At 42.9% G+C, this 12,576-nt stretch overlaps 1 protein-coding gene across 2 annotated transcripts in view; it reads left to right on the forward strand.

Moving 5' to 3' along the window:
- Positions 1–12,576, forward strand: part of PRPF39 (pre-mRNA processing factor 39) — a 41,610-nt gene that overhangs the window by 12,731 nt on the left and 16,303 nt on the right. For both annotated transcript variants that reach the window (XM_089522979.1, XM_089522978.1), the window contains 3 exons: positions 4,645–4,770; positions 5,443–5,561; positions 9,384–9,551. In XM_089522979.1, the coding sequence (XP_089379105.1) occupies positions 4,645–4,770; positions 5,443–5,561; positions 9,384–9,551 (413 nt within the window). The remainder of the gene's footprint in view (positions 1–4,644; positions 4,771–5,442; positions 5,562–9,383; positions 9,552–12,576) is intronic.

Raw genomic sequence — 12,576 nt, forward strand, 5'->3', positions numbered from 1 at the left:
AAAGCATCCCCAACAGGTGGCCATCCAGCCTCTGTTAAAGACATCCAAGGAAGGAGGCTCCACCACTCTCTGAGGGAGTGTGTTCCACTGTGGAACAGCCCTTACTGTCAGGAAGTTCCTCATAATGTTGAAGTGGAATCTCTTTTCCTGCAGCTTGCATCCATTGTTCTGGGTCATTCTCTGGAGCAGCAGAAAACAAGCTTGCTCCCTCCTCAATATGGCACCCCTTCAAATATTTAAACAGGGCTGTCATATCACCTCTTAACCTTCTCTTCTCCAGGCTAAACATCCCCAGCTCTCTAAGATATTCCTCATAGGGCTTCATAGTTTCCAGACCCTTCACCATTTTAGTCTCCCTCCTTTGGACACATGGCTCCAGTTTCTCAATGTCCTTTCTGAATTGTGGTGCCCAGAACTGGACACAGTATTCCAGGTGGGGCCTGACCAAAGCAGAATAGAGTGGCACTATTACTTCTCTTGATCTAGACACTATACTTTTATTGATGCAGCCTAAAATTGCATTGGCCTTTTTAGCTGCCACATCACACTGTTGACTCATGTTCAACTTATCGTCTACTTGGACTCCCAAATCCCTTTCACATGTACTTTCATTCAGCCAGGTGTCACCCATCCTATATCTGTGCATTTTATTTTTCCGCCCTAAGTGCAATACCTTACATTTCTCTGTGTTGAATTTCATTTTGTTAGCTTTGGCCCAGCTTTCTAATCTATTCAGATCATTTTGAATGTTGATGCTGTCCTCTGGCCTATTAGCTATTCCTCCTAATTTGGTGTCATCTGCAAATTTGATAAGTATGCTCCCAATTCTGTCATCCAGGTCATTGATAAAGATGTTGAATAGCCCTGGGCCCAGGACAGAGCCCTGTGGGACCCCACTGGTCACTTCTCTCCAGGCTGAAAAAGAGCCATTGTTGAGCACCCTTTGGCTTCGGCGGGTCAACCAATTACAGATCCATGTAACAGTTGCCTTGTCTAGCCCACATTTTACAAGCTTGTTTACAAGGATGTCATGGGAAACCTTGTCAAAGGCCTTACTGAAATCCAGATACAGTGGAACCTCGGGATACGAAATACCCGGGTTACGAATTTTTCGGGACCCGAAAAAATCCAATTGGAAATAATTGTTCCGGGTTACGAACGTTTTTTCGGGTCCCGAAAAAACTTTTGGTGCTTTTTGCCGCGATTTTACACCAAATCGCGGCTTTTCCCCATTAGCGGCTATGGGGATTCGGCTTGCGAAAGCCGTTCGGGTTACGAAAGCGGCCGCGGAACGAATTATTTTCGTAACCCGAGGCTCCACTGTATACTATATCCACAGCATTCCCTTCATCTATCAAGCTGGTCATTTTATCAAAGAAAGAGATCAGATTTGTCTGGCATGACTTCTTTCTCTGAAACCCATGTTGACTTTTTGTGATTATGGAATTGCTTTCTAGATGTTCACAGACTCTCTGTTTAATGATCTGCTCCAGAATCTTTCCTAGAACTGATGTCAGACTAACTGGATGATAATTGTTGGGATCCTCTTTTTTCCCCTTTTTGAAGATGGGGACAACGTTTGCCCTCCTCCAGTCTGCTGGGACTTCTTCTGTTCTCCCAGAGTTGTTAATAATAATAATAATAATAATAATGTTTATTTATATACCGCTTTTCCAAATTAGATCAAAGCGGTGTACAACAGGAAGTACAATACAATATCCAAAGTCAAAATAAAACATAACAGGCCTCTCTCCCCCTCAAGATGGTGGTCAAAGATTATTGCCAATCGCTCCGATATTGGTGATTTCCCCATTTTTGCATTTCTTAAAAATGTCCTGTTTAAAACTTAGCTCAGTTGAAAGTTCCTTAGTCATCCATCCTTGTTTCTTGAGCTGAAAACCGCGTATGATGCAGGTGCACTGTACTCAGATGAATCTTTTTGGTCTTGTAGATAGTATATATGCCATTGCACATGGATCATTTGTCTAAAGATTAAGTTTCATTTGCTAGTGCTGACAGAAATACAGTCAGCCCTCCATATCCACAGATTTTTTTATCCACAGATTCAAGCATCCATGGCCAGAAAATACTTTGAAAATATAAAAAAATTAAAAACTAAATCCAAAAAGCAAACTTTGATTTTGCCATTTTATGTAAGGGATGCCATTTTACTCTGCTACCGTATTTAATGGGACTGGAACACCCACAGAATTTGGTATCCATGGGGGTCCTGGAACCAAACCCCTGATGATACCAAGGACCCCCACTGTAAGTTCTTACTGAAATAATGTGGCATCCAGAATTATTTTAAAGCACCTGGCAGGCTCATAATCACCAACCTGCTATGTGTTCTCTCTCTCTCTCTCTCAACAGTATTCCTGACAGTAGTTGAAGTTAGAGCTAAATCAAGGGAAGACATAGTGCCACTCCATTCTGCTTTGGTCAGGCCTCACCTGGAATCATATTGTGTCAAGTTCTGGGCCCCAAAATTTGAAAAGGATCTTGAGAAGCTGGAGCATGTCCAAAGGAGGGTCACCAAAATGGTGAAGGGCCTGGAAACCTTGCCTTATGAGTAAAGACTTAGGGAGCTCCCTCATTAATATTCCTGTGTTTTTAAAGAAGGGGGTTGGACTGGATGGCCCTTGTGGTCTCTTCCAACTCTACGATTCTGTGATTCTAAGAGCAGTTTTGATTTGACCAGACTTTTAAGGAGAGATTTTATTGCTGATTTATGTTTTAGATATGTTTTAACTGGTTTTGCTATTATTTTACTACGACTTCATTGTTTATGGAAATTATACTTAAAATTTGTTGATCCAGAGATCGGTGAAAATAAACAAGGGGGGGGGGGGATAAGAAATAAAACTTTTGCCTTCTATCCTAAAAGATTGTGCTGGCCTATTGCTCAGTCTGTTGCTTTGCCACTCCCTTAGACATGCATGAAGCTTCTCTGGACAAGCATAGTAAAATTGTGGGCTACTGCAGAGGTCTATCTATAGAAACCCCTGCTCAGTTCAGTAATCTCTAAACTGTACCCACCCACCACTGGTGAATCTCTAGCTACCTAAGATTCCTTCATCGTGTTATATGCTTTTTTTGCAGAAAATTTTGAATTGGTGCTTTAAAGCACAGTCTGATTTACGGTGCTTATTTTCACTTAGATTTACTAAATAAAACTTTTAATGTCCCAGCACCCCATATGTATTTTCTTTAGTATAGGTAAGGGAGCATAGGTAAAAATAAATAAATAAATAAATAAATAAATAAATAAATAAATGAGATATAGTAGTATAGGTAAGGGAGAAAAACAACAACACAACAACTTGCTTTCTGTAGTTGGCTCTAGTCCTAAGAGCACCAGAAAAACAAGTTTGTTTCATCTTGTATGTGTGACAGCCCTTGAGATATTTGAAGATCTCTATCATGTCTTTTTCTAATCTCTCTTCTGCGAGATAGCTGTTTTGACCATTGTTCATTGCCCTTGATTTCCTGATCCTTCACATCCTAGTCACCCTCCTTTGGAGCATGTCTGGTTTGCTAATGTTTGAAAGAGCAAACATTGAAGAAGAGATTGTAGAAATGTGTGTGAGACTCTAGGCCAGGATGGGAATCATGTCCCTCCCCCCCCCCCCCCCCAGGTGTTAGAGTACCATTTCCATCATTCCTAGCCAGCATAGTGGTGGGTGAATCCTGGGAATTTAACATCCTTCTCTTACAAAAGGAAGCATAACATACACCAAAGCCTAACTGTCAGAATGTGAGATTGGAACAGGTGACCATATTCTTCCTTCAGTTTAATATTACAGGTTTTGTTATTTGAATCAACAGTGCTGTGGGCACACTACATATTTCCCTGGCCTTCCCACATCAGAGACCAGAAATGAATTTATTTTGATTTCTAATCTGTCTTGTCTCAAAAATGTTCTGGAAAAGTCTTCATATCCAATAGGAGATTCAAAAATATTGACCAGAGATGCCCACTATGCAAAATAGTATGGGGGAGGATTGCCCTCTTCTAGCTTAAACCTACCTATTGGAAACACTTCCAAAGAAGGTGATTTTCATTGCTGACCAGGAGTTTGAGGCTTCAGGGGAAGATTATTATTACTATTATTAAGCTTTATTTATACAGCGCTGTAAATTTACACAACGCTGTACATACAATCTTTTAAATTAGACAGTTCCCTGCCCTTAGGCTTACAATCTAAAAAGAAATGACAAAAGGAGAAAGGAATGGTGGTGGGGAAGGGGATCAGGTCCAGCATTTCTTCTCTCCCTCTGAGGCCTGGACCAACACAGATGGACAGGAGGGAGGGCTCTGCTTCTTAATCTAGGCCAGGCCCAATGGAGCTGGGTCTTCCTTTTCACTCCCTCCCAGGATAGTTTTGGAGTTGAGGACTGGTGGTTGTGGATACCCACTTGTGTGCCTTTGTTTCAGAAACTTGGCACAGTGATGAAATAGTAAAGAGGTCCAGGGTGCATTCTCACTTATTGTTGTACAATTCAAGAGGACAACATGGTCTCCAAGGTATACAGGGTCTTGTTTTGCCAGTTTCAAGGCAGATGATGTGTGGGTTAGTTTTTATTTCACTGGTCATTTGGAAAGCCTAAAACTGCTGAAACTGAACTGTTTGTTTCTCCCAGAACCATTTACCAGCTGCCAGGAAAGCCTTTGACAGTTTTTTCACGCATTATCCGTATTGCTATGGCTATTGGAAAAAATACGCAGACCTGGAGAAGCGGCACAGCAACATGAAGCAGTCAGATGAGGTACGTACGTAGAGGTCCTCCAGCCTTCGCTCGTGGTTCTGGGAGCCAAACGATGACCAGACCACTGCAAGGAACTCTTTGGCTGCCAGAACCTGCCGCCTTTGCACAAGGCTTTCTGTTTGCACTTGGTCACTCCTTCTGGCGTTTGGAGCTAATATCTTTTCTCTTTGTTGGCAGGTGCGTTAAACCTCTACTACAGTTTGTCAAGCTTTGCAGTGCAAGCGTCTGCATTACACTGCAGCTTAACAAGTAGGGCAGGGCTTTTCTGTCACTTACATTATATACATTTATTATTATTATTATTTCACAAAATTCAAACACTGTGGTTGGTTCTGCTGGTCACTATTGCTACATCTTATTGCATTTTTGGTCAGACGCTGTCATTGGTGCTCTAAAGGGTCTGTGCCCTATGGTCTGTACCCCAAAGCCTGCCCACACAGCCTGGTCAGATGCAGGGACCGCTGCGCTTTGAAGATCAAGACTCCGCACGTGGAGATCAGAGCATTGCCATGTTCTAGCCAACCTCCACCCAAATGGTAATGGTAGATTATTTAAACAAAATTCCAGTACATTAGTATTTCTTAAGGTTCACCGGATAACACAGTGATGCCTCTCTCTTATGGCCTGATTTGAGGACTTGAAGGATAGCTCTTTTTGGTGTTCTCTTTGTAGGTGTATCGGAGAGGGCTGCAGGCAATACCTCTTAGTGTTGATCTCTGGATCCATTACATAAACTTCCTCAAAGAAACACTGGATTCCAGTGATGATGAAACCGTTGGGACCATCAGAGGGTAAGTTGAAGGCAAAGAGAGTCTCACCTGTCTTCTCTGTCCAGCAGAATTCTGCTTAGGGATGTATATAATCCTAAAGTGTACCTTGTGTACCTTATAAAGTATATCTACAAGTATTAACAGGAACCTACTTCAAGGGGAGTAGTAGGTGTCATATTCTACTTGAAATAGCTTCTTGTTGAATTGGATACTTGTGGGCATAAGGTACACTTTTTGTAGTAGATGGGCAAGGATTTCTGACTTCCTGTAGCTTAACAAAAGAGCAACAAAATAATCCTCTGAAATTTCAAGAAGAAAGCTTGCAGTAACAAGGGCGGTGTACAGACCGCCCAAAAAGGGCGGTCTGCCACTGCCTCCATTTCCGCCGGCGGGAAGCCTCAGCCTCCAAACGGCAAGGCTTCCTGGTGGCGGAAAAAGAAGCCGCAAAAAGTGGCTTCTTTTTGTGGCGCACAAGTGATGCCACAGTGTGCCATTGGCGCACTTGTGATGTCACCTGGGCGCCGTGACATGCAGACGCTAGGCGTCCATTACGTCAAAATGGTGAGGCCCATGTGAACAGGGCACCGCCATTTTTTACGTACTCTGTATGTACTAGGGTTGCGGGCGTCTAAAAGAGACTCCTCCAGGCAACCCTAGTACGTATAGAGTACGTACTTGGGTGCCCGTTTCTTCATGGCCTATGTGTAGGTTTTTCTCTGCAGTGGGACCGTAAACCTTGTACACATTTCTGGGCTAGGAATTCTTTAATTCTAAGTGTATTCCTTTTGCTACTAAGATGTAGCTGGTAGCCCTCAGGATTTAACAAAATGCATCAAGGCTGATTCTGCCTGCCCAAGCAATGGGGGCCGTGGTGGAGCTGACTTACAGAGCTGAGGTGCTGAAAATATTTTTTGTCAAAAGCCAAGCCTCACCTGATAGGAGACTTTAATATGGGCCTCTGCTCAGCCCTTAACACTCACTCAGTGAGAGACCTCTTTAGCTAAACCTTTATTTCAGTTTCTTTAAGCACTGTATGCTAGAATGAAATGCATTTTATATGTGTTGTACACAGTAAGGACCACCTTTAACAGATTTTCTTGGCATCTCTTTTAGTGGCCATTTTGATTTATTTCCGGGTTCTGTGTGTAGACTTTCTCCTGACACGTTCAGTGGTGTAGAGCTAGTGAAAGATGTCTTCAGTAGACAAATTGGCGTTTCCTCTTTTTCGGAGTGAATTCCTCCTTCCCAGAGAACCAGACTGGTGTAATGGTTTGAGCATTGGAGTAGGACACTGGGAGGCCAGGGTTTGAAGCCCCACTCAGCTCTTGAAATCCATTTGGTCACCTTGAGCAAGTCACACTCTCTCAGCATCAGAGGAAGGCAAGGGCAAAAACCCCTCTGAAGAAATCTTGCCAAGAAAACCCCTTGATAGCTTTGTCACATTGAAGAAGAGATTAGAAATGACTTGAAGGCATACAGCAGCAACCACCCTTCCTCCTTCAAGCCCTGATACTCCATGAATGCAAAGGAGCTGTTAGCCTGGGAGTGGGAAACAGCTTTTGTGTCCCCCAAAGTCTCACTCCCAGCCTTCCTCAGGGTCTCCAGGTCAGCACCCTTGGTCTCAAGGGAGTGAATTTGTTTTCAGGGAATCATTGCAGCAAACACATAGCTGTGGCTTCTCCCCAGGAAGCACATGCTCATACAGCTCAATGGATGGCCCTCCCAGGCTTTCCTTCCTCACTCTAATCACATCTGTCTAACTGGTAAGTCAGATATTTTAGACAGAGGGAAGGTTTGACGGCCCATGTCTCTTTACTAAGACTCATTTCAGTGTTGAACTTGTCTTTGTCCTTACATACTGTCAACGTGGCCCCTTCCCTTGCTTATAGTGCTGGGTTCCTTTTCAAGGACTATACCTTGGACTCTCTTCAGATTCCCTCCATAACACTGCCAGTTAGTTCCTCCTGTCTCCTCACGCTGGATCTCCGTAGGACTGGAAGGATTCTTACAACGTTGTGTTGCTTCTGCCCTACCCCCCAGTAGTTCAACAGTTTACTTCAAGCAACGGTCATTTTTAAACTTTCCCCAAGCTATCATTTCAAATTACTTTCTGGCCCTGATTGTGAGAGGTCTTGTAGCAGGATTGCGAATGCAGTTGAATTTAATGAGGCAAAGAACATTTGAACATATGTTCAATTCTAATGCTCTCCCCCTCCTGTACTGGGGGAAAAAAAGCTAATATGAAAATGATGGGGGGAGGAGGTGGAATTTTGCTAGGTAGACTTCAGGCTTGTTGAAGAAGGCAATTAAAGTTGGTCAACCAGTTTTTGTTAGCACTGGGTCAAACATAGGCGGGTTATAGACCGCCACTTACGACGCGCTCCGTGTGTGCTAGGGTTAGGAAGAGTCGCCCCTTCCTAACCGGCCCTGGCCCCAACACGCGTGGAGCGCGTCGTAAATGGCGGTGCCCATCCACATGGACTCTCTCTCTCTCTCTCTCTCTCTCTCTCTCTCTCTCTGCAGCTGTTTTCACTCAGCATATTCTAAAACATTTTTAAACACATTAAAATATATAAAAATCACAAATGTTTTATCTATTCATATAACCCACATAACACTACTAAAATGTCTGTTATATTTCTTCTATGAACTATATTCTTAATCTAATTCATAAAACCTTATAAAATCTTAACCAGCCACTGATTTCTTTAATTCTTTGAATAGGCATTGATGATCTTGTCCTATTCTTATACAACTTAACATTATAACAAATTATATATAAAAACTAAACATAACCAAACAAACAGATCCAAAAGGATATGAATATCCCCCCAACTAAATGCCCCACTAACAGTCCATATAAAGCCCAACACCCATTGCCCCTTAATATCTAATGCACCTCATGACTATAAATCCCATACTGCAAAGGCCAGCAAACACTCTAAATTGTCTAGAGTTTAACATATCCTTTATAAAGCATCCAACTTAATTATAACAAAGAAAGGAAAATCATACCAGGATTAACCCAGTCCTGATGGTGGCAATGCTTTCCATCCGGAGGAAGAAGCTGGGGCCTGCTAGATGATTGCAGCTATCATCATCCCTCACCATTGGCCATGCTAGTTAAGGCTGCTGGGAGTTATAGTGCAGCAACATGTGGAGGGCCACAGGTGCTCACCTTATACTTAATATAAATACAGTGGGGCCTCTGCATACGCGGCCTTTTTATAAGCGGCTTTGAGCGTACGCGCTCAAGCCGCTGGGCACATGCGGGGCGGAAGGGGCGGCGCGTCCCATTCAGTTGAATGGGCGCACGCGCCCGCCCGTTGCGCCCCGCGCACCTCCGCACCGCCATGCACGAGCCCCATTGTTTGCAATGGGGCTCGAGCATAGGCGGAAATCGCCATATGCGGCGGGATCCGAAACGGATCCCCGCGTATGGCGAGGTTCCACTGTATATAAATACAAACTCCTTCACTGGATTTTATGGAACTGTTTTATGTTTTTCTTAGTTAATTTTTTAAATAAAGATCTGGGGCTGCCTTCCCCAACCTGCATCGCTCTAGAAATGTTTTGGACTATGTTTCCCATCATCCCTGACCATTTGCCATGCTAGTTAGGGAAGACTGGTCGAACGTTCAAATTCCCCTGCCACATGAGCTGATATTTAAGGTCTACATTAATTTTGTACCCTTCTAAATAACCTCAGTCTACTACTTAAAGACATGATATAGCAATGCTTTTATTTCAAGTGGAGAAAACCAACAACAATCATCTTGATAGGTGCCTTGCTTTGTCCTGATGAAATGTTTCCATGATCCCCAAAATTGTTTTACTTCCCAGGACCTATGAGCACGCAGTCTTAGCTGCAGGTACGGACTTCCGCTCAGACAAACTCTGGGAAATGTATATAAACTGGGAAAATGAACAGGGCAACTTGAGAGCTGTCACTGCTGTGTTTGACCGCATTCTTGGGATTCCAACTCAGCTGTACAGCCATCACTTCCAAAGGTAAGGCTGGGCTAGTATTATTCTGCAGGTTTGATTGTTCTGTTCTGTTTTTGTTTTTCATTCTCACCACTTTCACCTCGGTTGTACTCCAAATAGGAGAGGTGAGGGATTGTTAGTTTGAAATGACACTACAGCATCTCGTAATGTTAGTGCTTTATAAATATTGTTTAATTATGATAATTACATGTCAATGAAAATAATTATGCACTGTGCTACTATAATTCCAGCTTTCAGTAATTCAACCACAGAACTGTTTACTTCTTAGAAATAGTGGTAGCACTGAGACAAAAAGTCATTTCTTTAATATCACTGAACCTCTTTCCAGCTGTGCTTTAGAAACTCCAAAGAAGCAGAGTTCAGCAGCATCTCTGGGTAGACAGATTTTTCTTAGTTTTGGAGTTTTTTCTGTAGCAGTAGTAATATTTAATGAGATTCATCTTCTTCAAACTACAGCAGGGTCTGTGGCCTTGCACCTGCTGAACATGCATCTTTTTTCTGCTCTTGTCATGCCCCACCTGGAATATTGTGTCCAGTTCTGGGCACCACAATTTAGAAAAGATGTGAGAAACTGGAGAGTGTCCAAAGGAGGGCGACTAAAATGGTGAAGGGTCTGGAAACCATCTATTAGGGAGCTGAGTATGTTTAGCCTGGAGAAGAGAAGGTTAAGAGGTGATATGATAGCCCTGTTTAAATACTTGAAGGGATGTCATATTCAGGGGGAGCTAACTTGTTTTATGCTGCTCCAGAGACTAGGACTCGGAGCAATGGCTGCAAGCTCCAGGAAAAGAGATTCCACCTCAACATTAGAAGGAACTGTTTGACAGTGGAACAAACTCCCTCGGAGTGTAGTGAAGTCTTTAAACAGAGGCTGGATGGCCATCTGTCGGGGATGCTTTGATTGAGATTTCCTGCATGGCAGGGGGTTGGACTGGATGGTCCTTGCAGTCTCTTCCCACTCTATGATTCTGTGATTCTATGCCTCCAACTTCCTGATATGATGGAAGTTGCAGTCCAACCACATCTGCAAGCCCACATGTTTGCCCAACCCTCTTAAAGTTTCAAGTGCCCTTTGAACATTTTAAAAAATAAAAACCCTTCATGCCTGCTAAACAGTAAAGGCTTACTGTTCTTACAGAAATAGCCATAAATGATCCTTTGGTCCTAGGCAGAAAGAGTTCTCAGGGCTGGCCCAAGGTGGTTATCCCACTGGGTCCATGTGATAGTGGAACAGATCCATTGGTGGAATAGATTTCCTCCCCTGCAGCCCTTCACCAACTAAGTTTAGGAAGTTTTAGAAACCCTCCATCACAGACTTGAGAAGCCATAGGAAGGAGAAGAATAAAAGGAGGCTTTGTGTGTTCATCAGTTCTGTGCTGTTGCCTGTAACCCACAGAAGATAGGTCTTTTCCTATCACAACACTGTGATGCATGGAATACCAATCTTCCAGTCTGTTGACTTGCACAGATTTTACTATAGAAGTCTGAGGACCTTTCTAGGATGGACATTAAGATGACAAACAAGATTCAGTGTAAACAAGGGTTAAACAATGCATTTGTTGTTATTTGCTATCAAGTCATTATGGTGACCCTTTAAATGAGAAACCTCCAAGATCCCTGGTCATCAGCAGGCCGACTCAGATCTTGCAAACTCAGGGCCGTGGCTTCCTTGATTGAATCAGTCCATCTGTACTGCTATCTCAAAAATCCCAGCTTCACCTATACACTGATGGAATTTGAACTGTTGGTGGCTGACCAAGAAATGTGTAGAATGATAGCTTTGAAAGGGACCACAATGACCATGTAGTCTAGCCACCTGTCATTTCGGAATCCATGGCTAAAGCGCTCGGGAGAGATCGCCACTCAACCTCTGCTTCAAGACATTCCCACAAAAGGTAGTCCTATGTATTCTATTCCAAACCAATCTGTTCTACCTCTTATCACCAAAGAGCTCTTCACAATGTTTTGGTGGACTGTGGTAAGTAGCTCCATAAAAGTGTCAGCCCCATGAATAGGTCCTGGGTTTTTTTCTCAAAAACAAAGGCAATTTTGTTTTTGAGCATAACTGAAAAGAGGAATCAAATAAATCTTCCACTGTGGCACTGATCTTATACAAAACAGTTGTGCAGCTGCACTGAAAGTGTGTAGTCACTTCACCCAGAAAAGATTATTGTGCAGCTGGGGATGATGCTGGAAAGGGCAGCCAAATGGCAGAGCAGTCTCCCTAAGAGAAAATGTTTGGGATTTTAGCTTAGAAGAAAGGCAAGTAAGGAGAAGCATGGACAGAGTTTTTTAAAATCAGGGTGATCTGCTGAAGTGCATTGGTGGGATCTTCAGAAAGAAGGAAAGGAATACAATACTGGACCACAGGGTGTATATTTAATCTGTGGAATACCGTTCCACATGCTGTAGGGATGGCAACCAGCTTGGATAGCTTTGCCATGCCACGACTGAATGTGCAGATGGATGTGAAATGCCTGATTCCTTGCACAGTGTACATCTGCATGTGCAGTGCTTAGGGGTACCATGTGTGCAGGTACACCATATGTTCAGCTCTGCTTACTCAAGCTTCAACTGGATATGGATGTTACACCACATCCAAAAAAGTACAACCACTTACGTAAAGGCATTTATGTATGCATATGTCACTAAAAGGACACAAGCTGAATATTGGGCCTCTCTTTTTTAGTGTTTGTTCTCAGCAAGAAATTAGCGTGAAGAAGGCCTTTCCACATGGCTTCATACTTTCATAATCATTCTGTAAGACAGGAAATGAAATATTGCACTTCCTGGGATTAAAAAAGAGAGGATTTGAACCTTAATCAAGATGCCTGTGTGTTTCTACAGCAGATTCATTGAGCTGTAAACTTGTCCTATTCAGTCTCAGAACAGTTGGCGAAATGTGCGCTTGCTCCAGTGACATGTATTGAATGTCTTATTTATTTCCAGGCTTTATTTTTATTTTTATTTATTTTTATGTCTTGGGACAGCTAATATTCCACATCCCAGCTCATCAGCCAGTGCCTAA

This window comes from Sceloporus occidentalis, unplaced genomic scaffold (genome assembly GCF_023333645.1).
Source record: "Sceloporus occidentalis isolate IW3139 unplaced genomic scaffold, rSceOcc1.0.p SCAF_4, whole genome shotgun sequence".
Taxonomy (NCBI): Eukaryota; Metazoa; Chordata; class Lepidosauria; order Squamata; family Phrynosomatidae; genus Sceloporus; species Sceloporus occidentalis.